This window comes from Myxine glutinosa, chromosome 10, assembly GCF_964187855.1.
Source record: "Myxine glutinosa chromosome 10, kmMyxGlut1.1, whole genome shotgun sequence".
Taxonomy (NCBI): Eukaryota; Metazoa; Chordata; class Myxini; order Myxiniformes; family Myxinidae; genus Myxine; species Myxine glutinosa.
The window spans coordinates 94,596,324-94,621,064 of record NC_136270.1 but is presented as its reverse complement, the minus strand read 5'-3'; the positions used below and the strand labels follow the sequence as shown (position 1 = coordinate 94,621,064).

Sequence of the window (24,741 nt, the reverse complement as noted above, 5' to 3'; positions counted from 1 at the left end):
TTGAAAGGACATCCTGCGATAGGTATTATCGCTGGGATTGAGAAATCTGCGTAGTCAGGTTTAGGCGTTGATATTCTGAAGGATCCTTGCTTGGGCGCTTCGACTCAAGTAAGAGCCGTCGGCCATTTTGAACCTCGCGCTTCATTCACCGAAAAAGGTTTTGCTCCACGTCAGCTTTTCTCACCCTCCGGTCGTCTGCAGGGGATGTGTGTGCGCAAAAGCGGCATTTGAAGATTACGCTGCGGTTCGCTGATTGATCTGTGAATGTGCACGTCTGGTTCGCACCTTTGGGATTTCCCTTTTCACCGCCAGTTTGCTGTTGGTTTGGACCACGTGACTGTCCACACTTTGCCTGTGCCTCATTACTCGCCTCATCGCATCTTCGCCTCATCGTCTCATCACGACTCGCAGGAGGGGATTATCTTTGAGTTATAGAGACATTGAGGAGTGTTCTTTTTCATTCACTGGGAGCGCAGTGAGTTATCTTACTTTAGCTGATGGTACCATCTTAAGATATATTGAGTGCACTTTGATTGCTATTGGTTGCACCGTTATTCTTGAGTGTGATTTTTAATACAACATTTGTTCGTTTATAATCATTGGTGTGGTTTCACCATTGATTACTGACACAGAATAACATATTTTTCTGCCGTGGCTCCCCTCGGTGTTCGGAGGTACACCGAGGCCAAGAGGTCGTTGAGGAACACGTAACAAAGGAGATAAATTGTCTATTGTGGTTCTTGGAAATGTAAGGATGAATAAGTAAATCTACATCCTGTGTGCACTGTGATATTGACATTAACTCGATCCATGATGAACTCTGTCTGACCTGTCTTGTTGGATGGAATGTATTTTTAAAATATCGAAATTTGCTTATGACAAAATATCACATTCGTATTTACGTCAAAAATGCTCAAATATTTAAAATAAAAATAACGAATAAAAAGTTTGCAAATAAATAATATATCAAGTCGTTGGGACCAGCAGAGTGTAATGTCATAAGGTGGGAACCCCAACAGACGCGTTTGCATGTTGCCATTGTGACCCGTTCACAAAAAGACTGTGAGCGCCATCATGTGGACCACTGTGGTGTTTATCGTGGGCTGCTTCAACCTTCCTTGGATATGCAAACGTTTTGAACAACGACCTTATGATCATTTCGTTTTGAACAACGACCTCATGAACCATTAATGGTCATTTCGGAACAACCTCAGGTGGTGATGAAAAAGAGGGATGGGAGTGGCGATTGGGATACTTCACTGGGATGTCGCATGCGCATTCAGGGCCATCGATTTACGATGTACGAATGAGACATATGTGGGAGTGGATCATCCTCATCATTATCACCACAATCATCAATATCGCCGTCATCATCATCGATCTCATCATCGTCATCATCATCATCGCCATTGACACCGTCATCATCATCATCATCATCATCATTATCATCAACGTCATCATCATCATCATCGTGCCAGATTTTTGTGCACAGTGTCGGTGAATCCAAAAAACGTTCCTGGGTAGAGGCTTTGTTGGGCTGAGTTTGATTACACAGGGTATTTTGTTGATGCAGGGTGTTTCGGTTATGCAACGTGTTTTGGTTTTGCAGGGTGTTTTGGTTATTATACAGGGTGTTTTGGTTATTATGCAGGGTGTTTTGGTTAAGCAGGGTGTTTTGGTTGTGCAGGGTGATTTATTTATGCAGGGTGCTTTGGTTATGCAGGGTGGTTTGGTATTATGCAGGGTGGTTTAGTTATGCAGGGTTTTTGGTTATTATGCAGGGTGTTTTACTTATGCAGGATTATTTGGTTATTATGCAGGGTGTTTTGTTTATTATGCAGGGTGTTTTGGTTAAGCAGGGTGTTTTGGTTGTGCAGGGTGATTTGGATATGCAGGGTGCTTTGGGTATCCAGGTTGATTGGGTATTATGCAAGGTGGTTTGGTGATTATACAGGGTGGTTTAGTTATGCAGGGTTTTTGGTTATCCAGGGTGATTTGATTATTATGCGGGGTGGTTTGGTTTTGCAGAGTGGTTTGTTTGTTGTGCAGGGTGTTTTGGTTTTGCAGAGTGGCTTGATTATTATGCAGGGTGGTTTGGTTATGCAGGGTTTTTGGTTATGCAGGGTGGTTTGGTTTTGCCGAGTGGTTTGGTTATTGTGCAGGATGATTTGGCTATGCAGGGTTTTTGGTTATCAGGGTGGTTTGGTTTTGGTGATTGTTTTGGTTATTCAGGGTGCTTTGGTTGTTATGCAGGGTGTTTTGTTCATGCAGTGTGGTTTGGTTGGGTGTTTTGGTTATGCAGGATGTTTTGGTTATGCAGGGTGATTTGGTTGTGCAGGGTGTTTCGGTTATTATGCAGGGTGTATTGGTTATGCAGGTGATCACATGTCCTTAATGTTTGCAGATGACTCCATGCTGTGCAGGATACTTCCTCAGCCTGAGGCCAGATAGGATGCAGCAACATTCCCCCAACATTCCATTCTTTGTAAATCCACCAAAAATATCCAATGAGTCATCTCCCATTGACATGTTTTAATGCAACGACATCTCAAGTTATCACTTTATCCTTCCAGAAAGACCAGCAGATTATAAACTCCTCGGCCTTACTTTATCATCTAAAACCTACATACATACCCTCAGAAACTCCTGGACCTTACATTATCATATAAAACCTATTAGCTCTCTGAAACTCCTCTGCTTTACATGATCATTTAAACTTATCTTGGGCAGGTCATTATCGACAAGATGTCCTCTCACCATCTCAAAGGTCTCCACAGGACTAAGTGTATTATCTGAAATTCTCAACTTCCAGAGTTTTGATCAAAATTTGCTGATATACTGATGACGTAATGTTGCTTGAGAGAAGGAGATAAATATTGTCTATTGTGGTTCTTGGAAATGTAAAGATGAATAAGTGAATCTACTTCATGTGTGCACTGTAATATGGACATTAACTCGATCCATGATGAACTCTGTCTGACCTGTCTGGTTTGATGGAATGTATTTTTTAAATATCGAAATTTGCTTTTGTCAAAATATCACATTGGTATTTACGTCAAAAATGCTCAAATATTGAATATAAAAATAACTAATAAAAAGTTTGCAAATAAATTATATATCAAGTCGTTGGGGACAGCAGAGTGTGATGTCTTGAAGTGGGAACCCCAAAAGACGCGTTTACATGTTGCCATGGTGACCCGTTCACACACAGACTGTGAGCGCCATCATGTGGACCACTGTGGTGTTTAGCGTGGGCTGCTTCAACCTTCCTTGGATATGCAACCGTTTTAAACAACAACGACCTTATGAACCATTAATGGTCATTTCGGAACAACCTCAGGTGGTGATGAAATAGAGGGATGGGAGTGGCGATTGGGATACTTCACTGGGATGTCGCATGCGCATTGAGGGCCATCGATTTACGATGTACGAATGAGACGTATGTGGGAGGGGATCATCCTCATCATTATCACCATAATCATCATTGTCGCCATCATCATCATCGATATCGTCATCATCATCATCATCGCCATTGACACCGTCATCATCATCATCATCATTATTGTCATCAACGTCATCGTCATCATCATCATCATCGTGCCAGGTTGTTGCACAGTGTCGGTGCTTCCAAAAAACGTTCCTGCGAAGAGGCTTTGTTGGGCTTAGTTTGATTACACAGTGTATTTTATTGATGGAGGGTGTTTTGGTTAAGCAGGGTGTTTTGTTTGTGCAGGGTGTTTCGGTTATTATACAGGGTGCATTGGTTATGATGCAGGGTGTTTTGGTTAAGCAGGCCGTTTTGGTTGTGCAGGGTGTTTCGGTTATTATACAGGGAGTATTGGTTATTATGCAGGGTGTATTGGTTATTATGCAGGGTGTTTTGGTTGTGGAGGGTGTTTTGATTCAGCAGAATGGTTTAGTTATGCAGGCTGGTTTGGTCATTATTCAGGGTGTTTTGGTTATTATGCAGGGTGTATTGGTTATTATGCAGGGTGTATTAGTTATTGTGCAGGGTGTTTTGGTTAAGCAGGGTGTTTTGTTTGTGCAGGGTGTTTCGGTTATTATACAGGGTGCATTGGTTATGATGCAGGGTGTTTTGGTGAAGCAGGCTGTTTTGGTTGTGGAGGGTGTTTTGATTCAGCAGAATGGTTTAGTTATGCAGGGTGGTTTGGTCAATTATTCAGGGTGTTTTGTTTATGCTGGATGTTTCGGTTGTGCAGGATGGTTTGGTTATTATGCAGGGTGTTTTGGTTATGCAGGGTGTTTTGGAAATGCAGGATGGTTTGGTTATTATGCAGGGTGTATTGGTTATTATGTGCGGTGGTTTGGTTATGCAGGCTGGTTTGGTTATGCATGGTGGTTTGGTTTTTATGCAGGGTCTTTTGGTTATGCAGGGTGTTTTAGTTATGCAGTATCATTTGGTTATTATGCAGGGTGTTTTGGTTATGCAGGGTGGTTTGGTTATGCAGGGTGTTTTAGTCATGCAGGGTGTTTTATTTATGCAGGATGGTTTGGTATTATGCAGGGTGGTTTGGTTTTGGTGGTTGTTTTGGTTATGCAGGGTGGTTTGGTATTATGCAGGGTGGTTTCGTTATGCAGACTTTTTAGTTATCCAGGTTGATTTGTTATTATGCAGGGTGGTTTGGTTATTATGCGGGATGGTTTAGTTTTGCAGGGTTTTTGGTTATCCAGGGTGATTTGGTTATTATGCAGGGTGGTTTAGATATTCCGCAGGGTGATTTGGTTATGCAGGGTGCTTTGGTTATGCAGGGTGTTTTAATTATGCGGGATGATTTTGTTTTGCAGAGTGGTTTGGTATTATGCAGGGTGGTTTGGTTTTGCAGAGTGGTTTGATTATTATGCAGGGTGGTTTGGTTTTGCAGAGTGGTTTGGTTATTATGCAGGATGGTTTGGTTTTGCAGAGTGGTTTGATTATTATGCAGGGTGGTTTGGTTTTGCAGAGTGGTTTGGTTATTATTCAGGATGGTTTGGTAATGCAGGGTTTTTGGATATGCAGGGTGGTTTGGTTTTGGTGATTGTTTTGGTTAATCAGTGTGCTTTGGTTGTTATGCAGTGTGTTTTGGATATTTCACAAGGTGATTTGATTATGCAGAGTGCCTTGGTTATGGAGGGTGTTTTAATTATGCAGGATGATTTGGTTATTATGCAGGGTGGTTTGGTTTTGCAGAGTGGTTTTGTTGTTATGCAGGGTGGTTTGGTTTTGTCAAGTGCTTTGGTTATTATGCAGGGTGTTTTGTTTATGTAGTGTGGTTTGGTTGGGTGTTTTGGTTATGCAGGATGTTTTGGTTATGCAGGGTGATTTGGTTATGCAGGGTGTTTCCGTTATTATGCAGGGTGTATTGGTTATGCAGGTGATCACATGTCCTCAATGTTTGCAGATGACTCCATGCTGTGCAGGATACGTCCTCAGCCTGAGGCCAGATAGGATGCAGCAACAATCCTCTTTGTCAATCCACAAAAAATATCCAACGGGTCATCTCCCATTAACATGTTTTTAATGCAACGACATCTCAAATTATCACTTTATCCTTCCAGAAAGACGAGCAGATTATAAACTCCTCGGCCTTACATTATCATCTAAAACCTACATACATACCCTCAGAAACTCCTGGACCTTACATTATCATATAAAACCTATTACCTCTCTGAAACTCCTGGGCTTTACATGATCATCTTAAACTTATCTTGGGCAGGTCATTATCTTCAAGATGTCCTCTCACCATCTCAAAAGTCTCCACAGGACTAAGTTTATTTTCTGAAATTCTCAACTTCCAGAGTTTTGATCAAGATTTGCTGATATACTGATGACGTAATGTTGCTTTCGAGAAGGAGATAAATTGTCTATTGTGGTTCTTGGAAATGTAAAGATGAATAAGTGAATCTACTTCCTGTGTGCACTGTAATATGGACATTAACTCGATCCATGATGAACTCTGTCTGACCTGTCTTGTTAGATGGAATGTATTTTTAAAATATCGAAATTTGCTTATGTCAAAATATCACATTGGTATTTACGTCAAAAATGCTCAAATATTTAATAAAAAAATAACTAATAAAAAGTTTGCAAATAAATAATATATCAAGTCGTTGTGCACAGCAGAGTGTAATGTCATAAGGTGGGAACCCCAACAGATGCGTTTGCATGTTGCCATGGTGACCCGTTCACACACAGACTGTGAACGCCATCATGTGGACCACTGTGGTGTTTATCGTGGGCTGCTTCAACCTTCCTTGGATATGCAACCGTTTTGAACAACGACCTTATGATCATTTCGTTTTGAACAACGACCTCATGAACCATTAATGGTCATTTCGGAACAACCTCAGATGGTGATGAAAAAGAGGGATGGGAGTGGCGATTGGGATACTTCAATGGGACGTCGCATGCGCATTCAGGGCCATCTATTCACGATGTACGAATGAGACGTATGTGTGATGGGATCATCCTCATCATTATCACCATAATCATCATTGTCTCCGTCATCATCATCGATATCATCATCGTCATTGAAACCGTTATCATCATTATCATTATCGTCATCATCATCGATATCATCATCGTCATCATCATCAACGTCATCGTCATCATCATCATCATCAACATCATCGTCATCATCATCATCAACGTCATCGTCATCATCATCATCATCGTGCCAGATTTGTTGCACAGTGTCGTTGCTTCCAAAAAACGTTCCTGTGTCGAGGCTTTGTTGGGCTTAGTTTGATTACACAGGGTATTTTGTTGATGCAGGGTTTTTTGGTTATGCAGCGTGGTTTGGTTTTTTTTTTTTTTTTTTTTTTTTTTTTGTATACTGAATCGAGGCTCGTGAAAGAGCTAACATTTATTTCACAAACAAATCAACCAGACAAACAAAACACACAAAAAGAGGGAGCGGAAGACAAGATGGGGATAAAAGGGGAAGCACACAACCACAACATTTGAGAGCAGGGAAAAGTGTGGGAGGGAGAGGGCTTGGGGGCAGGAGGCGTGGGAGGGGGAGGGCGGGGGGGAGAGGTATAAAACACAAGGGGACCGAAATTAGCAGGGGTAGAAAAGATCAAGGTTTTGGATGGGGGAGGATAAGAGATGGTGGTGAACAGCTGTTTTAAAGACCTGGAGGGTGCAGTGGGATTGAAGAGAGTGAGGGAGTTTGTTCCAGAGGTGGGAGAAAAGAGGAATGAAGGAATGAAGGAGTGAAGGTGAGCAGAAAGTCTTGATTTTGGCAGTTTAACCATAAGAGGGTTGCAGGCAGATCTTGTGCGACCTGTAGGAATATTTGGGGGACAGAGCCCAGAGAGGGCTGGGGGGGGGGGGCAAGGCCAGAGAGGAGTCGGTAGAAGACGGAAAGACCACCAACCTGCCTGCGGTGAGTGAGTGAAAGGCCCTTGGAGTTAGCTTCATCGCGGGAGATTCCAATGATTCTGAACGCTTTGGTTTCAACAGCGTGAAGACGGGCTAGGTGTGAGGCAGGAGCACCAGACCAGAGGGGAGAGCAGTATTCCATAGAGCTGCGGATGAAAGCCTTGTATGTGGTGAGGAGCTCAGGTGTGCCAAGGAAGGACTTCGCACGACGGAGGATGCCCAGTCGACGACTGGCTTTGGAGGCCAGATTTGAAATGTGGTTTTCCCAGGAAAGATCATGGCAAATAGTGAGACCCAAAAGCTTGAGTGACAGAACTTCTTGGAGAGGATTATTCAGAAAGTGGATGGGAGGGTTTTCCAGTCGGTCTTTTCGGAGAGACATCGTAAGAGTGTGAGATTTATCAGGATTGAAAGACATGTTCCATTTGTTTGCCCAGTCTGTGATTTGGTCCAGGTCTGCAGAGAGTGAGGAGGCTGCAGACTGCCGATCTGAGGGATGAGGAATGGAGCGACAGAGAGTAGAGTCGTCAGCAAAGAGATAGAGAGGATTTTCAACCTCTGTGCGGTTATGCAGGGAGTTTTAGTTATGCAGGGTGTTTTAGTTATGCAGGATGGTTTTATTAATATGCAGGGTGGTTTGGTTATGGTGGGTGTTTTGGTAATGCGGGTTGGTTTGGTTATTATGTCGGGTTAAGGTCAACATAGGCCAAAGGTCAACCACTTTTTTTGAATTTCTAAAATCTTCAAGTTACATCCGATTGACTTGAAATTTGAATAGGCTTTTCATACTAGTTAATTGAATTCATCCACCAACTATTTTTGAGATTAATATTGGTCATAAATTCAACATATGCCAAAGGTCAACTGCTTTTTTGGAATTTCATAAAATCCTCAATTATTAGCCGATTGACTTGAAATCTGAATAGGATTTTCATATCAGCTGAATGAATTCAACCACCAACTATTTGTAAGATCAGCATCGGCCAAAAGGTTATCATAGGCCAAAGGTCACAAACAATTTAAAATTTTTAAAATTCTCAATTTTCATCTGATTCACTTGAAATTTAAATGGGATTTACATATCAGCAAACTGATTTCAACCACCAACTACAGACATGGCATTTAATATGGAATATTTTTTTTTTCTTGACTTGAATTTACTTTCTTAACTCAGTATATCAATCTGGTGAGTTTCTTTTACACTTTGGTGATTTATTTGTTTAAAGAACCATGTCACTGATTGTCTGTCGCAGCAAGAAGTGAACAACAGGATTATATCACAGGTGGCGTGGCAAAATGTACGGACAGGTGCATTTGATGATTGGCTTCACAGTCGGGTATACAAGGGTTGTTGCGTTCTGTATTAGTGGAAAACAACCGCTGCACGTCTCCAAAAGTTATTGCCGCTTCCTCTGGAGATGGTCCGTCAACTCGACAATGCTGTTTGTCATGGAGTGGTGGCTTTACGAAATTACGGCATGAAACAGCGTGCTGTTGTTCGGCAGTATGGCATCACTCAAGGTCAGGTGTCAAAGATCTTGAAACGAAATGCTCAGAGGGGTGTCCCTACTCCAATACCGAGGCCAGGACGTCCCCGCAGAACCATAAGGAGGGATGATCGCCAGCTGCACCGGTTAGTCCGCAATGGCCGTACCAAGTCAGCTAATCGGCTTAGGGCTGAGTGGCAGCAACTGACAAATGTGCCTGAATCCAGAAGGTTAGTCAACCAACGACTGGTTCACGCAGGCTATCATGCCAGGCGTCCGCTGAGAAAGCCATGCCTGACCAGACAACACCGCCAGCGCCGATTGCAATGGGCCAGCGAGCACCGTCAATGGCAGCCAGGACACTGGAATCACGTGATCTTCAGTGACGAGTCTAGATTTCTGGTCTATCGTCAAGATGGCCATGTCCGAGTGTGCAGACAAGTGCATGAAGCCTACAACAAAGATTGTATAGTGCCAAGAGTCCAAGCTGGAGGTGGTGGGGTGACCGTTTGGGCTGCTTTTCATGCAGGGGGCAAAACTGACCTGGTTGTTCTGAATGGAAACCTGAACCAGTTCAAGTACAGGGCCATTCTGGAAGAAACATTGCTTCCATTTGCTCGTGCAGCCTTTCGAGGAAACTTTGTCTTCCAAGATGACAATGCGCGGCCTCATCGTGCTCGCATGATCCAACACTTTCTTGCTGACCGCGGTGTAGAGCATATGGAGTGGCCTGCCATGTCCCCGGATATGAATCCGATAGAGAACTTGTGGGCAGAATTAACGCGTCAAATCGACCACTTGGACCAGCAGCCCACCTCTGTGCGTGAATTGCAGCAGTCTATTGTCACTGCATGCCAAGCGATTCCTGTCGAAACCTTGGCAAATCTCGTCAACAGCATGCCTCAACGTGTACGTGCTCTCCTGAATGCTCGTGGGGGTTACACGAAGTACTGAACTGTAATTTTACTGTCCGTAATCCCAGTCGTAATTTAACTTTTGTTTTTGTAAAAAAATTAATTGGCTAATGTGAAAAATAAAGAGACACTTCTGGAAAACGTACAGAAGTTTAACACAGCACTGTCCATGAATTGAGTTCGATATCAGTTTACATCACTTTCAAGGATCAATTTATTTGTTTAGAAATGTCACATGTGGTTTTTGTTTCTTTTAAAGGTCACGTTAACAAAATCTAGAATAATTTCAACATAATTCCAATGAACTTTTGGTTCTAAGACATCTTGAAAAGTAAGTTCACCCCCACAAAAAAAAATTCCATATTAAATGCCAAGTCTGTATTTTTGATATCACCATTGGCCAAAAATTCAACAAAAATCAAAAATTTCTAAAATCCACTATTTTAATCCGATTCACTTGAAATTTGAATGACATTTACATATCAGCAAACTGAATTCAACCAACAACTATTTTTGAGATCAGCATTGGCCAAAAGGTCAACATAGGCCAAAGGTCAACCACTTTTTTCAAATTTCTAAAATCCTAAATTTTCATCCGATTGACTTGAAATTTGAATCGGATTTTCATATCAGCTTACTGAATTCAACCACCAACTATTGTGGAGATCAACTTGGCCAAAAGGTCAACACAGGCCAAAGGTCAACAACCATTTGAAATTTCTAAAATCCTCAATTTTCATTTGATTGACTTGGAATTTGCATGGGATTTTCATATCAGCGAACAGAATTCAACCACCAACTATTTTTGAGATCAGCATTCGCAAAAAGGTCACCAGAGGCCAAATCCCTTTTTTCAAATTTCGAAAATCCTCAATTTTCATCCATTTGACTTGAAATCTGAATATGATTGGCATATCAACCAACTGAACCCAAGAACAAACTAATTTTGAGGTCAACAAAGGCCAAACGTCAACAACCATTTCAAATTTCTAAAATCCTCAATTTTCATCCGATTGACTTTAAATTTGAATAGTATTTTCATATCCGTCAACTGAATTCAATCACCAACAATTATTGAGATCAAAATAGGCCAAAAGGTCAACAAAAGCCAGATTTCTAAAATCCTCAATTTTCATCCGATTGACTTTAAATTTGAATAGGATTTTCATATCCGTCAACTGAATTCAATCACCAACTATTGTTGAGATCAAAATAGGCCAAAAGGTCAACATAGGCCAAATTTCTAAAATTGTCCATTTTCTTCCGATTGACTTGAAATCTGAATGGGATTTGCATATCAGCATACTGAAACCATGCACCAACTAATTTTAAGGTCAACATAGGCCAAAAAGGTCAACATAGGCCAAAGGGCAACAACTTTTTTGAAATTTATAAAATCCTCAATTTTCATCTGTTTGACTTGAAATTTGAAAACTGTTGTCATATCAGCGAACTGAATTCAACCACCAACTATTTTGGATGTCAATATCGGCCAAAAGGTCAACATAGGCCAAAGGTCAACCCAAGTGTAAACCACGCCAACCCACGAGCCTTTGCCCAAGTGTAAAATATATAACTCCCAAAACATTTCGATCAACACACACACTGGGACTGCACTTTGTACCACTATGCTGTCCCTATTTTATTTGTGCCCTACCGGTGTACACCCTGAGAACCCTATAGGTTTGCACTCCGTCCCTCCGTCTGTCAGTCTGTCAATCTGTCAGTCTGTCCGTCCGTCACGCAAAGAACAGTTTTCCGGACTTTTTGTCTAAACTCTTAATGCTAATCATTTCAAACTTGGTGCATGGTTTCCCTATGATAAGTTACAGATCAAGTTCCAACTTCACGACGTTTCGATCATTTTTGACAAAGTTATGGCACTTTGAACTTTGGAAATTTCCCCAACAGTTTTCCGGATGACAGACTGCCGGTAGGGGCCATGTATTGCAGCGCAATACTCAGAATGCTTGTTTATTCTTATCCAACCTATGCACCCTACATTTCCTGATGTTATATTGCATCTGCCAATATTTTGCCGAATCAATGGAGGTAGCAAGATCTTCCTGAATCTGATAAACATCCCACGCCTTCCCAATCTGCAAATTCAGAAAGTCGACTCTGAACCCCACTATCGAAATCATTGATGCAGATTATGAATAACAACGGTCTTGGAATTGTTCCCTGAGGTAACATACTGTATCATACTACCATTCAGACTACTCTTTGCTTCCCATCAGTGTTATGGATTCGTCACTTCCGTTGTTGTGGTTCTCATCCACTGTATACATTTTTAGTTCCATGTGCTATTGTTGTTATCGTTTAAGTGAGATGGAGATAACTGTTTACAAAAGGTAAAAAAAAATTAATGTTTTAAAAGAAATCGGAAACCAGATCAGGAACTGGACGAAGAGGAAGAGGAAGAGAAGGTGGAGCAAGAGAGGTCGGACAAGAAAGCCGAGCTGCTTTGAGGTCTTGAGAAAACGCTGGCGATCGGGGGTCACGAGTGAACTTTGGGTTTCCTGGGAAAGGGATTCCTGCGACAGAGTTGTTACGCCTCGAGAACGGGCCCATTGGCCATTTTGCCTCGCGCCCATTTTCGCATCGCTCCAGGCTTTTCACCTCGCTTCAACCATTTAACTGCATCCAGACATTAACCTGGTTTGCATGTGTAACGGTGATTGTGAGTGGGAATTTGCGGTTCGCCGATTGGGAGCTGTTGAACGTCCATACCTTAAGGTGTGATTTCCCCGTCGCCTCTTGAGGATACCTTTGCCCATCTTTGGCAGTGTGACTGTCAAACGAATGGGATTCTGGTCTCGATACGACATCGTTCTGACGATCACCGGAGCGTGGATCGACTTTGGCTTGAAGCCGGGAAAGAGACATTGGGAATGTTATTTTCGCTCACTTGGAGCACAGTGAGTTATATTGTGCGAAACTGATGGTACCATCATAGCAATGATATATTGGTTGTACAATTGATTACTATTGCTTTTGTGTTGTTATTCTTGTGTGACTTTAATGCAATACTTGTGTGTTGGTAACAATTGGTGTGGTTTCACCATTGATCTTTGACACACAGAATAACACATCTTTCTGCCGTGACTCCTCTCGGGGCTCGGAGGTACACCGTGACCGGGGTTTGGGGAGGAGCACGTAACATCAGGAAGGCAGTTTCCAATCCAGTTAGGTAAACAACAAGCACATCGAGGAGCAAAGTCGAATTATCCAATCCACACCACAAATGTATGGATGAGACTGGGGAATGGATTCAACACACAAATAAAAACAGAGCGTGAAACAATAACAGAAAAACAGACATAACCAACCGGAGTGGTATTCTTAGCTTTAAAAAGTGTCAACGAAAGAGGGAAGACCCAACAAATGAACAAGCTCTGACCCAGAAACAGAACCCAAGAACATCAAGTGCAACAAACTGTTCGTGAAACAGTCAAAAGATAGTAAATTGTGCTCAAGAACATTCATAGACTTCTGTGTATTTTACCATCTATACATATTTTTGCATTTTCATTTCACATTTCTATTCTTAACAATCTGTTCAAGTCGTTTATCGATGAGATTGCTGTAATACCTATAAAGAGCTGTTTGAAAGAATACATTGAACTTTTGACGTATAATAAAGAATCATAAATATTGGTACAGAAATAAATATGTATTCCAATTTTAACTTCAACCAAAGATTTATGTTTCAGAATTGGCTAACACTTCAAAAAGATGGAAAGTTGATGTCCTTCCCTGCACCTGAGGATATTGTTCATGTCCCTGATGACGACAAATTTGAAGTCCCTGAAGGGAATCAATATGTTTACAATGATGCTCTCTGGTGACATTTATTTCTTGTGGTGATTGTATTTTAAACCCTCTTCCACGATCTATATAAATGATTAAATTGCAAGTAGTTTGATCTTAAAGAACACCGTACAAGGTAAGCAAAATGTCGTATGTTGGAGTCAATATTTACTTTTGAAATTATTATTTTATCGTGATAAAAATTAATTATTGTGATGTTCAGACAAAGTTCATTAAAAAAAGGAAACCAATGATACAGATGCATGGTCCAAAAATCTAAATGTTTTTTTTATTTTGGTGAAGTGTAAGGTGGAACATTTTCATGATGTTGTAGCGGTTACCGCTGGATGCACACAATCGCCTTGCACCGGCCAGAACACGGCCAGACGCGCCTCTCCCGGGCATGCCCGGACTCACTGTTCCCGGGCACGCCCGAACCTCCCGGGCACGCCCGGTCTCGTCTTTCCCGGGCATGCCCGCTATCGCCTTTCCAGGGCTCGCCCAGAGCGTCCGGGCATGCCCGCTATCACCTTTCCAGTGCTCGTCCAGAGCGCCCGGGCACGCCCAGCCTCGACTTGCCAGGCCGCAGCCAAACACGCCCGGGCAGGTCCAGACTCGCCTTTCCAAGGCTCGCCCTTGATACCCGGGCATGCCCGGTATAGCTTTTGCCGGGCAAACTTCCCGACATAAATGTGTATATATATTGCTGCCCGATAAACGGACTGGTGAGAATACCTGAGCTGTTTTGTTTCAATAAAGCAACTCGGACGAATTCCGTCTTTGGTCGCGTCAATTCTTTCGACTCACGTTGGAGCGCAGTTCCTTCATTGGTGACCTACCGACATGGATACGGCAGTGACGCTTAAACTGCCTACCTTCTGGGAGGCTCACGCGGCTGTTTGGTTCGCTCAGGCGGACTCTCAGTTCGCCCTGCGAGGCATCACCACGGACGACACCCGCTTCCACCATGTTGTGGCGGCGCTCGGTTCCGCCACCGCGGCCCGCGCCTTGAGCCTCCTCCAGCACCCGCCGGCTGCTGACAAATACGACGCGCTGAAGACACTCCTCCTCGACGCTTTCGCCCTCTCACCGGCAGCACGCGCACGGCGCCTGCTTGACCTGCCCGAGCTCGGCGACACGCGCCCGTACGAGCGCATGGACTATATGCTCTCGTTGCTCGGTGAGCACTCTCCGGATTTTCTGTTCCGCGAGCTGTTCCTTCGCCAGCTGCCTCACCCGGTACGCCTCGCCCTGGCTGGCACGTTGATCACGGATTCCCGCGCCCTCGCCAGGGAAGCCGATAAGATCTCCTCGGCGGGCCAGCACATCGGCGCGGTTACCTGGAGCCCGCCGCCGTCCGAGGCGACGCCCACGACGCCCGAGCGCCATGCGTGGTTGGAGGCCGAACTGCCGGTGCAACTGGCGGCCGCCACGCCGCACTGCCCGCTTCCGACACGACGGCCGGGGCCTCCACCTGACCGGGCGTGGTGTTATTACCACGCCAGGTTCGGACACAAGGCTCGGACGTGCCGGTCCCCGTGCACTTTCGGCAGGTCGGGAAACGGCCGGGCCGGCGTTCATTCCCAGCCATGAGCGCCGGCCACTCGGGCAACTTGCTGTTTATTCGGGACAAAGCATCTGGGCGGGGTTTCCTGTGCGACACCGGCGCCCAACTGAGCGTCATACCCGCCTCCGAGCAGGACAGGCTGGACGCAGTTTGCGGCCCCTCTTTGGTCGCTGCTAATGGCTCGGCCATACGCACTTTCGGCCCACGCGTCGTCACCCTCTGCTTCGGCAGCCAGCGCTTTCAATGGACTTTTGTTACCGCCAGCGTCCCCGTGGCTTTGCTGGGCGCCGACTTCCTCTGCGCGCACGGGCTGCTGGTCGACGTCAAACGACGTCGCCTTGTCCACGCCGAGACCTTCAGCTCCCTGGCGTGCACAATGAGCAGCTCCGCGCCGACCGAACTGGCGTGCGCCCTCCCGGCAACGAACGAGTTCGTTCGCCTGCTCGTGGAATTCCCGGCCCTCACACGGCCAACGTTTTCGGCCGTCGCGGTGCGGCACGGGATCGAGCACCACATACCCACTACGGGCCCGCCGGTCTACGCCAGGGCCCGCCGCCTCGACCCAGCCAAGCTCGCCGTGGCGAAGGCCAAATTCGACGCGTTGGAGCACCTCGGCATCGTGCGGCGCTCCGATAGCGCGTGGGCCTCGCCACTGCACATCGTGCCAAAGCCGGGGGGTGGGTGGCGCCCGTGTGGCGACTACCGCCGTCTCAATGACGCTACCACCCCCGACAGGTACCCGATCCCGCATATTCAGGACTTTTCTGCCCGTTTGGCGGGACGGGTCATCTTTTCGAAAATTGACCTGATACGGGGCTACCACCAGGTACCTGTCCGGGCGGCCGACGTCCCGAAGACGGCCGTCATCACGCCGTTCGGCCTGTTCGAATTTTTGCGGATGCCGTTTGGCCTCAAGAACGCGGCCCAGGCGTTCCAGCGCTTGATGGACGGCGTGCTGCGCGACCTGCCGTTTCTTTTCGTCTATCTGGACGACATCCTCGTCGCCAGCACGTCCCGCGCCGAGCACCTCCTCCACCTCCGAACACTGTTCGGTCGCCTCAGCGAGCACGGCTTAATTGTCAACCCGGTCAAATGCCACTTCGGCGCGACGACCGTTGACTTTTTGGGCCACCGCATCACCAAGCCCGGGGCCGTGCCGCTGCCGACCAAGGTCGAGGCCATCACCACGTTCCCGCCTCCCCGTTCCATCAAGGCCCTCCAAGAGTTCCTCGGCATGGTGAATTTTTATCACCGATTCGTGCCCCACGCTGCTCAGCTCATGCGGCCCCTTTACGAGGCCCTCCGGGGCAAGCCGGCCAAGCATGACATTGTTTGGTCCGCGGCCATGGACGCGGCCTTTGCCAGCTCCAAACGGGCCCTCGCCGACGCAACGCTGCTGGCTCACCCGGTGCTCAACGCGCCCATCGCCCTCACTACGGACGCCTCCAACTACGCGGTGGGCGCCGTCCATGAGCAATGGGTGGACGGGGTTTGGCAGCCACTCGCTTTTTTCAGCCGGCAACTCCGGCCGAACGAGTTAAACTACAGCACGTTCGACCGCGAGCTGCTCGGGTTATTCCTGGCCGTTCGCCATTTCCGACACCTCCTGGAGGGCCGCCCGTTCACGGCTTTCGTCGACCACAAGCCGTTGGTCTACGCAATGGCTAAGGTCACGGAGCCGTGGTCAGCCCGCCAGCAGCGCCACCTCTCCGCCATGTCGGAGTTCACCACGGACATCCAGCACGTCGCCGGCAAAGACAACGCCGTGGCCGACTGCCTTTCGCGGGCCAGCGCGAACGCGGTCCACCTCGGCGTGGACTTCGCGCTCATGGCGGCCGACCAGACCACCGACGCCTCGGTGCAGGCACTCCGCGCGGCGGACACGGGCCTCCGCCTGGCCGACATCCCCTTCGCGGGCACCGTCCTACTCTGCGACGTCTCCCAGGGCCAGCCTCGCCCCATCGTGCCCGTTTCCTGGCAGCGCCGCATCTTCGCCTCCATCCACGGCCTTTCTCACCCGGGCCGGAAAGCTTCTCAGAAGCTGGTGTCGGCGCGTTTCGTCTGGCACGGCCTTCGACGAAACATCCGCGACTGGGCCAACGCCTGCACGGCCTGCCAGCGAGCCAAGGTCCACCGCCACACCCAGGCCCCGCTGGCACCTTTCGCCGTGCCTGAACGGCGTTTCGACGACGTCCACGTGGACCTGGTGGGTCCCCTGCCCCCCTCGCGGGGGTTCACCCACCTGCTCACCATGGTGGACAGGACCACCAGGTGGCCGGAGGCCGTGCCCCTCACCTCCACCACCACCGCCGACGTGGCGCAGGCGTTCATCGCCACCTGGGTCGCGCGCTTCGGCGCACCAGCGGACATCTCATCCGACCGCGGCCCACAGTTCACGTCTGAGCATTGGGGCGCGGTCGCCCGTTCGTTGGGGGTCACGCTGCACCGCACCACGGCCTACCACCCCCAAGCCAATGGGTTGTGCGAGCGGTTTCACCGCTCCATGAAGGCCGCACTCATGGCCGGCCTTCAGGACGACGGTTGGGCCGACCGGCTGCCGTGGGTCCTTTTGGGCCTTCGCACGGCCCCCAAGGAAGACCTCCAGGCGTCCGCCGCCGAGCTCGTCTACGGCCAGCCGCTCCGCGTCCCGGGCGAATTCGTGCCCGACGCTACCAGTCCCTGGTCCGCCGCTCGCCAGCGCTCGGACCTCCAGGAGGCCGCCCGACGATTTGCCCCCGTGCCGACGTCCCGCCACGGTGGCCCCCAGTCCTACGTCCCCCCGGCGCTTCGCACAGCGGAGTACGTCTTTGTGCGTCATGACGCGCACCGGGGGCCACTCCGGCCGCCGTACGACGGGCCCTTCCGGGTCCTGCGACGGGGCGACAAGTCTTTCATCGTCGACTTCGGCGGCCGGCCGGACCGGATTTCTGTGGACCGCCTCAAACCGGCGCACATGGACGTCGACCGACCACCACGGTTGGCCCTTCCTCGGCGGCGAGGCCGCCCCCCGTCCACAGTTCCCCCCGCTCGACCACCCACCACCACGTCGGACCCCTCCCCACGACCCTCCAGGGGTCGCTTCGGCCGGGTCATCTGGACCCCCCTTAAATTGACCCTGCCGGTGCAGGTCGATTCTGGAGGGGCGTGTGTAGCGGTTACCGCTGGATGCACACAATCGCCTTGCACCGGCCAGAACACGGCCAGACGCGCCTCTCCCGGGCATGCCCGGACTCACTGTTCCCGGGCACGCCCGAACCTCCCGGGCACGCCCGGTCTCGTCTTTCCCGGGCATGCCCGCTCTCGCCTTTCCAGGGCTCGCCCAGAGCGTCCGGGCATGCCCGCTATCGCCTTTCCAGGGCTCGCCCAGAGCGTCCGGGCATGCCCGCTATCGCCTTTCCAGGGCTCGCCCAGAGCGTCCGGGCATGCCCGCTATCACCTTTCCAGTGCTCGTCCAGAGCGCCCGGGCACGCCCAGCCTCGACTTGCCAGGCCGCAGCCAAACACGCCCGGGCAGGTCCAGACTCGCCTTTCCAAGGCTCGCCCTTGATACCCGGGCATGCCCGGTATAGCTTTTGCCGGGCAAACTTCCCGACATAAATGTGTATATATATTGCTGCCCGATAAACGGGCTGGTGAGAATACCTGAGCTGTTTTGTTTCAATAAAGCAACTCGGACGAATTCCGTCTTTGGTCGCGTCAATTCTTTCGACTCGCGTTGGAGCGCAGTTCCTTCAATGTATTAATTGGTGTAATTTGCCCTTTTATCACCAGGTACAGGATTGATGGAGGACATCATGTTTGAAGGAAATCAATCATTGCCACCCAACGTGTTCCTCCTCACCCCCATCTTCCACGAGCCAGCAGGCATCAGACCATGGGCTTTTGGTGTTTTCTTCGTCATCTACCTCGTCACGATCACACTGAACCTGATTCTCATATTGATCATTCTCTGTCGATAAAAGCTGCACAAACCGGTCTACATATTCCTCGCTCATTTAATGACAATGGATATTGTTGGTTGTACAACAATAACGCCTCGTCTGATGTACAGCATCAGTGAAAATAACATGATTACAAAACCTGCCTGTTTTATTCAACTCTTCTTTGTTTCATTCACTGCCACAATGCAATCTTACATACTCAGCATCATGGCCATAGACCGCGACCTGGCAGTTTGTCATCCTCTTCGCTACAATGTCCTGCTCACCAACAGCAGAGCTCACAAAGTGATGTTGCTCACCGTTTGCTGGTCATCTCTGCTTATTGGTATTTATGTTGTGTTATTGATTGGACGAACATTTTGCAAATATCCAGAGATTCACAAGGTAGGTTGTTTGTATTCACATGGCTGTGGCTAAACTTTCATGTGAAGATTTCACCATAAACAGTTTATATGGGATTGCATGTAGTTCTCTCACCACTGTCGCTCTCATCGTCGTGGTCGTTTTCACGTACACCCGCATCTTGTATGTATGCCTACATTCTGGACCATCTTCAAAGGGGAACAGGAAAGCCCTGCACACATGTGTCACTCACTGCTTGGTACTTTCACTCTTTATTTTCTCCAATGTTTTTGCTTTGATTTCCTTGCGAATGTCGTCCACAAACTATTTCCCACAATATTTACAACACGTGAGTGATTCCTTGTTACCTTCGCAAAAGCGGAAGGTTATGTTTTGATCGCTGTGTATTTATTTGTATGTCTGATGTGTGTGTGTGTGTATGTTATTCGCATAACTCAAAAAGTATTCAACCGAATTGCATGAAATTTGGTGGGATGATTGGTTATTATACGGGACACATTTGATTAGATTTTGGGAGCAATCGGGTCAAAGGTCAAGGTCAAGGTCACGAAAAGGTCAAAATCGTATTTTAGTACAGTACAGAACAGTAGCTGCGGCGAAGGTATGCGCTCTACCGAGTGCCCGTTCTAGTTATATCTGGTTCAGCCTCTCGCCAATCCAATTATCTATGGACTGCGAACCGCAGAGATCCGCCACAGCCTCACGCGATTCACAAATGTGCGAATATTTTGGAATAAAAATCATCTCCTGGCATAATTATCCTGATTCATAATCATCTGTTTTGAAGCAACTTAATTGTGTGTCTGATGAATAAAAATCTACATATTCATTTCGTACATAACAAAAAACACCATTGGATTACAATTTTTCTTTGTTTCTTATTAAAACTTTTGAAACATTTAGTCTGAAAACTTTAGACAGCAAATGAATTTATGTTCTAACTAAAAAAAACAAAGTAAGACATTTTAAGTTTAATTTTTTGGTTTGTGGTTGATTCTTTCTGAACAAAATCAGATAAACTTCTCTCGGATGAAAGAAACGCAACTTATAAATACAATCACTTTTGTGTCTCCAGAAAAAAAACGAATTCATAATCTTCCTGCTCATTTTGTTCAAAAGGTTTTTGTTATGAAGTGTGAGTTTGTACAAAGTAGCCAAATGATGGTGTTAATAGGCACACAAATTACTTTATCCTCCAAAGCAGATTTGTTATACACATTCGTATTTATAACCATCCAGTTAGGTCTGTGCTGCACCATCAATGTGGATACAATCTGTGCATACACCGATAAAATGCTTCTTCTGAAAGATATTTTCTTGGGCTCGAAATCATTTAAGATCGCATCTCATTTGAAACAAATTTGTCACTCAAGTGGTATTTTTGGTGCATGCAGAACCAGAAAAATTAAATGTCGAACAAAATAATAAATCACTGCATGAGGGAGAGAGGGTGTGGTTGTGTTTTTATATTTCACAAAGGTTTTTATATTTCACAAAGGGATATCCTATGGTGGATACAAAGGTAATTTTGTGTTCTATTTTGGAGGGTTACTTGGAAAGCCAAGATGCCCAAGAGGTATGAACACACGGCTTTAATGTCGGAGGAGAAATTCACCAGCACTGGTCATTGATGGAGGTGGAAGATGTCATCGTGTCTTTCACGAAGAGTTGGTGAGTTATCGATAACACCTGAACAAATTACAAAGTCCTATCACCCTCAGTCAAATGTCAGGTCTGACCATCCCATTTGTGAAAGAATGGACCAAAACAAAACAAAAGCGTTCCCTGGCCAATCCCACATGGTGGGAATAATTGTGGGATTCAAATATATAGCAGTAGAAATACAGATTTGTAACTTATTTAGACTTCAACAAAGGGTCAAAAGAAAATCTATATTGACAATATCATGATTCAAAACAGACGGAGTCGGATTGTTGAAACTTGTTTAAAATGTTGGATTGTTGGAACCTTACCAGGTGCTGATTGTGGAAATGACGACGTTTTACTAGTCTCAAACATTAAAACTCAAATGGATAAAGCATTTATGGATATTGAACAGATTTGATGTTTCAAACGTCCCGGATCAATAAAACATAAAATCGACAAATTTCAAGAGCTTCTGGAAAAAGAGAAGAAGAAACACCGGAAAAAAAGGAGAAACACCAATGTACACAGGTAGAAATGAACAATTATAGAAACAGTTTCAAGGAAATACCGTAATGAAGAACCAACAACTCTGTAAAATTACTTTCTGTAAAATTAATAACTAAAATTAATGAAGAACCAGCCTGGTGTTGGCTTCAAGGTTAAGGTTGATGTCTTTGGATCTTTGGGTCTTGAATTTGAGCCCCTGTCGTCCCGTTGAAATAAAACAAAGCGGGTTGAATCAGCCCGTCATCTTTCCGAGGTCGTCAAAATAAGTCACAACTTACTGGTAACAGGGGCACTGCATCGGAGGCACAACGGTGCGACCAAAAACAAGAAAAAATGATGCAACCAGCAGCTACAGGCTACATACGAAAAAACAACAATGAAGAACCAATATCTGTAAAATTAATGAAAAACCAATAACTCTGTGAAATTGTTTCTACTTCAGTGTTGGAGTTTGAAGAAAGCAGAGATAAAGTGTTGCACTCCTGAGTTCATTCATGTTACAGGTGTAAATCGTCCATTTTTATGAGCTCAGATGCTTTCATGTAGAAGTTTCTTCCCCTCGGTCGTTTTTCCTTCAAATGTCCCTCTGTTGTGTTCCTTTAACTTTCTGTTGGTGTGTTTCCCTCGTTTCAACTGTGTTCAGGTATATATGACTTTACCTTAAATTACAACAATCTTCGTGATGCTTTGCCAAAGTCTAAATAACCCAACCGTTTCTGGGAGACCGAATTTGTTTTCAATACCGAGAAGTGAATGTGGAAAGGGAAAGCACCAGAGTGGATAATGAACCAAATGATTTGACATGAGAAACAAGGGAACAGCGAAACAGACAATGAGACGTAAACACCAAAACAAACAGGCAAATCTAATCATGTGAATGAACAAAATTAAATTAAATCTGAGCAAACACCAGGACATTGCATCCATTTCCACCCATCTCACATTGTGAAAGTGAATTATCAGACAACTCTTCGCTTTTAAATCAGTAAATGCTGTTCGTGTTGATATACCCACGAGGATGCAAAGCTGTATTTGCTGTTTGAGTACTTGTGACATTCATATCGCTTAAATGCTCTTTTTCACATTGAAGTGCGTTACATATTTGACAAATTTGTACAAGCGACATTATTGAGATATTGTAATATTATGGGAGAAATTTGTTAATTATATAAAGTGTCCAATCTTGTAGAAAGGAGTTTTCACAAGACAGCATTGAATTGGAATCTTAAACATAACTGATTCAAATGACGTCACGAGACCAATATTTATTCTCTCCATGAGTATCAAACCTCTTCAGTGAGGTTGGGTCGAGTTGGAAATGTTTATTCAAGATGGAAAAGTAAGACTGACAAAGCTGGGTTCTTGAAAGAGTGGAAACGATTCAATTACGTCACTATTATTACCTCTACTACCGAAGGTGGATGGAGGTTGTGTTTTCACCCCTGTCTGTTTGTGTTTCGTTCTGTGAACAGGATATCTCGTAAAGTTTTGGACAGATTCGGACGAAATGTGCTGGAGATGTTGGGTGTGTGACAAGTACGAAATGATTAGATTTTGGGGAATATCTGGATCCGAGAATTGTTTAAGTGATTCTTCACCATCGAGTGATCGGGAAAAAACTATATATAGCATGATATTTCAAAAGGTTCTGGATGAATTGTGACAAAACTCGGTGGATGAGTTGGGTAAGTGATGAGAACAAGCCGATAGACTTTGGTTCAGGTCTGAATCCAGATCTGGTCTCGCAGTGGGATATACAGTACAATGCAAACTGTTCATCCGGGCGGAGGTTTGCACTCCACCGAGTGTCGTTCTCGTTATTATCAAGTGAAACAAAATGATATTTGAAACAAGAACGAATATATAAATTAATTGATGTAAATTATAACTTTGAAAAGTTGATTTTGAGTTATTTTATTGAGAAATATGTTATTTGTATTGAAAAGCGTTGCACATAATATTTACCAATATCTTCATTAACTGATTTTTGGTTTATATTTTGTTGAAGAAGTTCTTCATGAATGAATGAAAAACTTATTGAAGTTCTAAAAAGCATAAATTTCTTCTTATATATAATAATAAATGGCACTGTGTGTCAGTCAGTGTGTGTGTGAGTGTGTGTGTGTGTGTGTGTGTGTGTGTTTGTGTGTGTGTGTGTGTGTGTGTGTGTGTCAGTCAGTGTGTGTGTGTGTGTGTGTTTGTGTGTGTGTGTTTGTGTGTGTGTGTGTGCCTCTTCCATAACTCCACTCCAAAATATTTCCTGATGTGAAATTACATCTGCCAATATTTTACCCAATCAATTGAATCAACATTATCTTTCTGAATCTGATGACCTCCCCACCTTCCTTCAACCACCAATCTGCACATTTAGAAAGTCAGCTCTTATCTCCTCCATCCAAATCATTGATGGACAGCCGTGGCCAAAAATGTAGGCATCCTTGCACTTTTTTCAAATAACTCACAACTCACAACTCACAATACAAATGGGTCATAGATCATGTGCATGCAATTTCAGATTTTTAGGATAAGGAATTTAATTAAAACATCTTTGCCTGGTATGCCACTTCACCTAGTATATGCAGCGAACACATGAACAACAAATACAGAGACGAATGACAAGCTGAATGCAGTTGAGATGTGGGCATATCGGAGAATGTTCTGCATATTCTACACAGATGGGAAAATTAATGAAGAAGTGCTGGAAATGGCTGGAGAAAAGAGAAAATTCGTGCATGACATGAAAGAGAGAAAGACACAATAGGAAGTCTATAGAAAGACAATAGGAAGACACTCATAGGAAGTCTCGCGAGATCACGGCGAGGTCACGTCTTTTCGAAGCTGCTCCATGCGCTCACGCTCTCGAAGCTAAGTGATCTTTCAAATCGTGTTTTTGTCGAGACTGTATCTATCTTTCGGTGTGTGTACCTGTAGCGTATCTTTTGGAAAATTTTCGGTGCTAATTTTTCGTACATGTTTACACAATCGTCGGTTAATGGTATCGAGTATTCTGCGGCCTAGTACTCGTAGGCTTAGACTACCGTACCGTCTCCGACCTTGTGGTTTTGTTTTTCTCTCAGCGATTCGTCGAATGCGCTGAAATTATTTTCGTTCTCTGTTTC

At 45.6% G+C, this 24,741-nt stretch overlaps 1 protein-coding gene and 1 long non-coding RNA gene across 4 annotated transcripts in view; both read left to right on the top strand.

The window, feature by feature from the left end:
• Positions 1-24,741, top strand: part of LOC137433946 (uncharacterized) — a 737,502-nt gene that overhangs the window by 329,735 nt on the left and 383,026 nt on the right. The gene's annotated exons all lie outside the window — the stretch shown is intronic.
• Positions 19,313-24,741, top strand: part of LOC144894115 (olfactory receptor 52N2-like) — a 49,877-nt gene continuing 44,448 nt past the window's right edge. The window contains exon 1 of the mRNA XM_078786203.1: positions 19,313-19,430. Coding sequence (XP_078642329.1) covers positions 19,313-19,430 — 118 coding nt within the window. The remainder of the gene's footprint in view (positions 19,431-24,741) is intronic.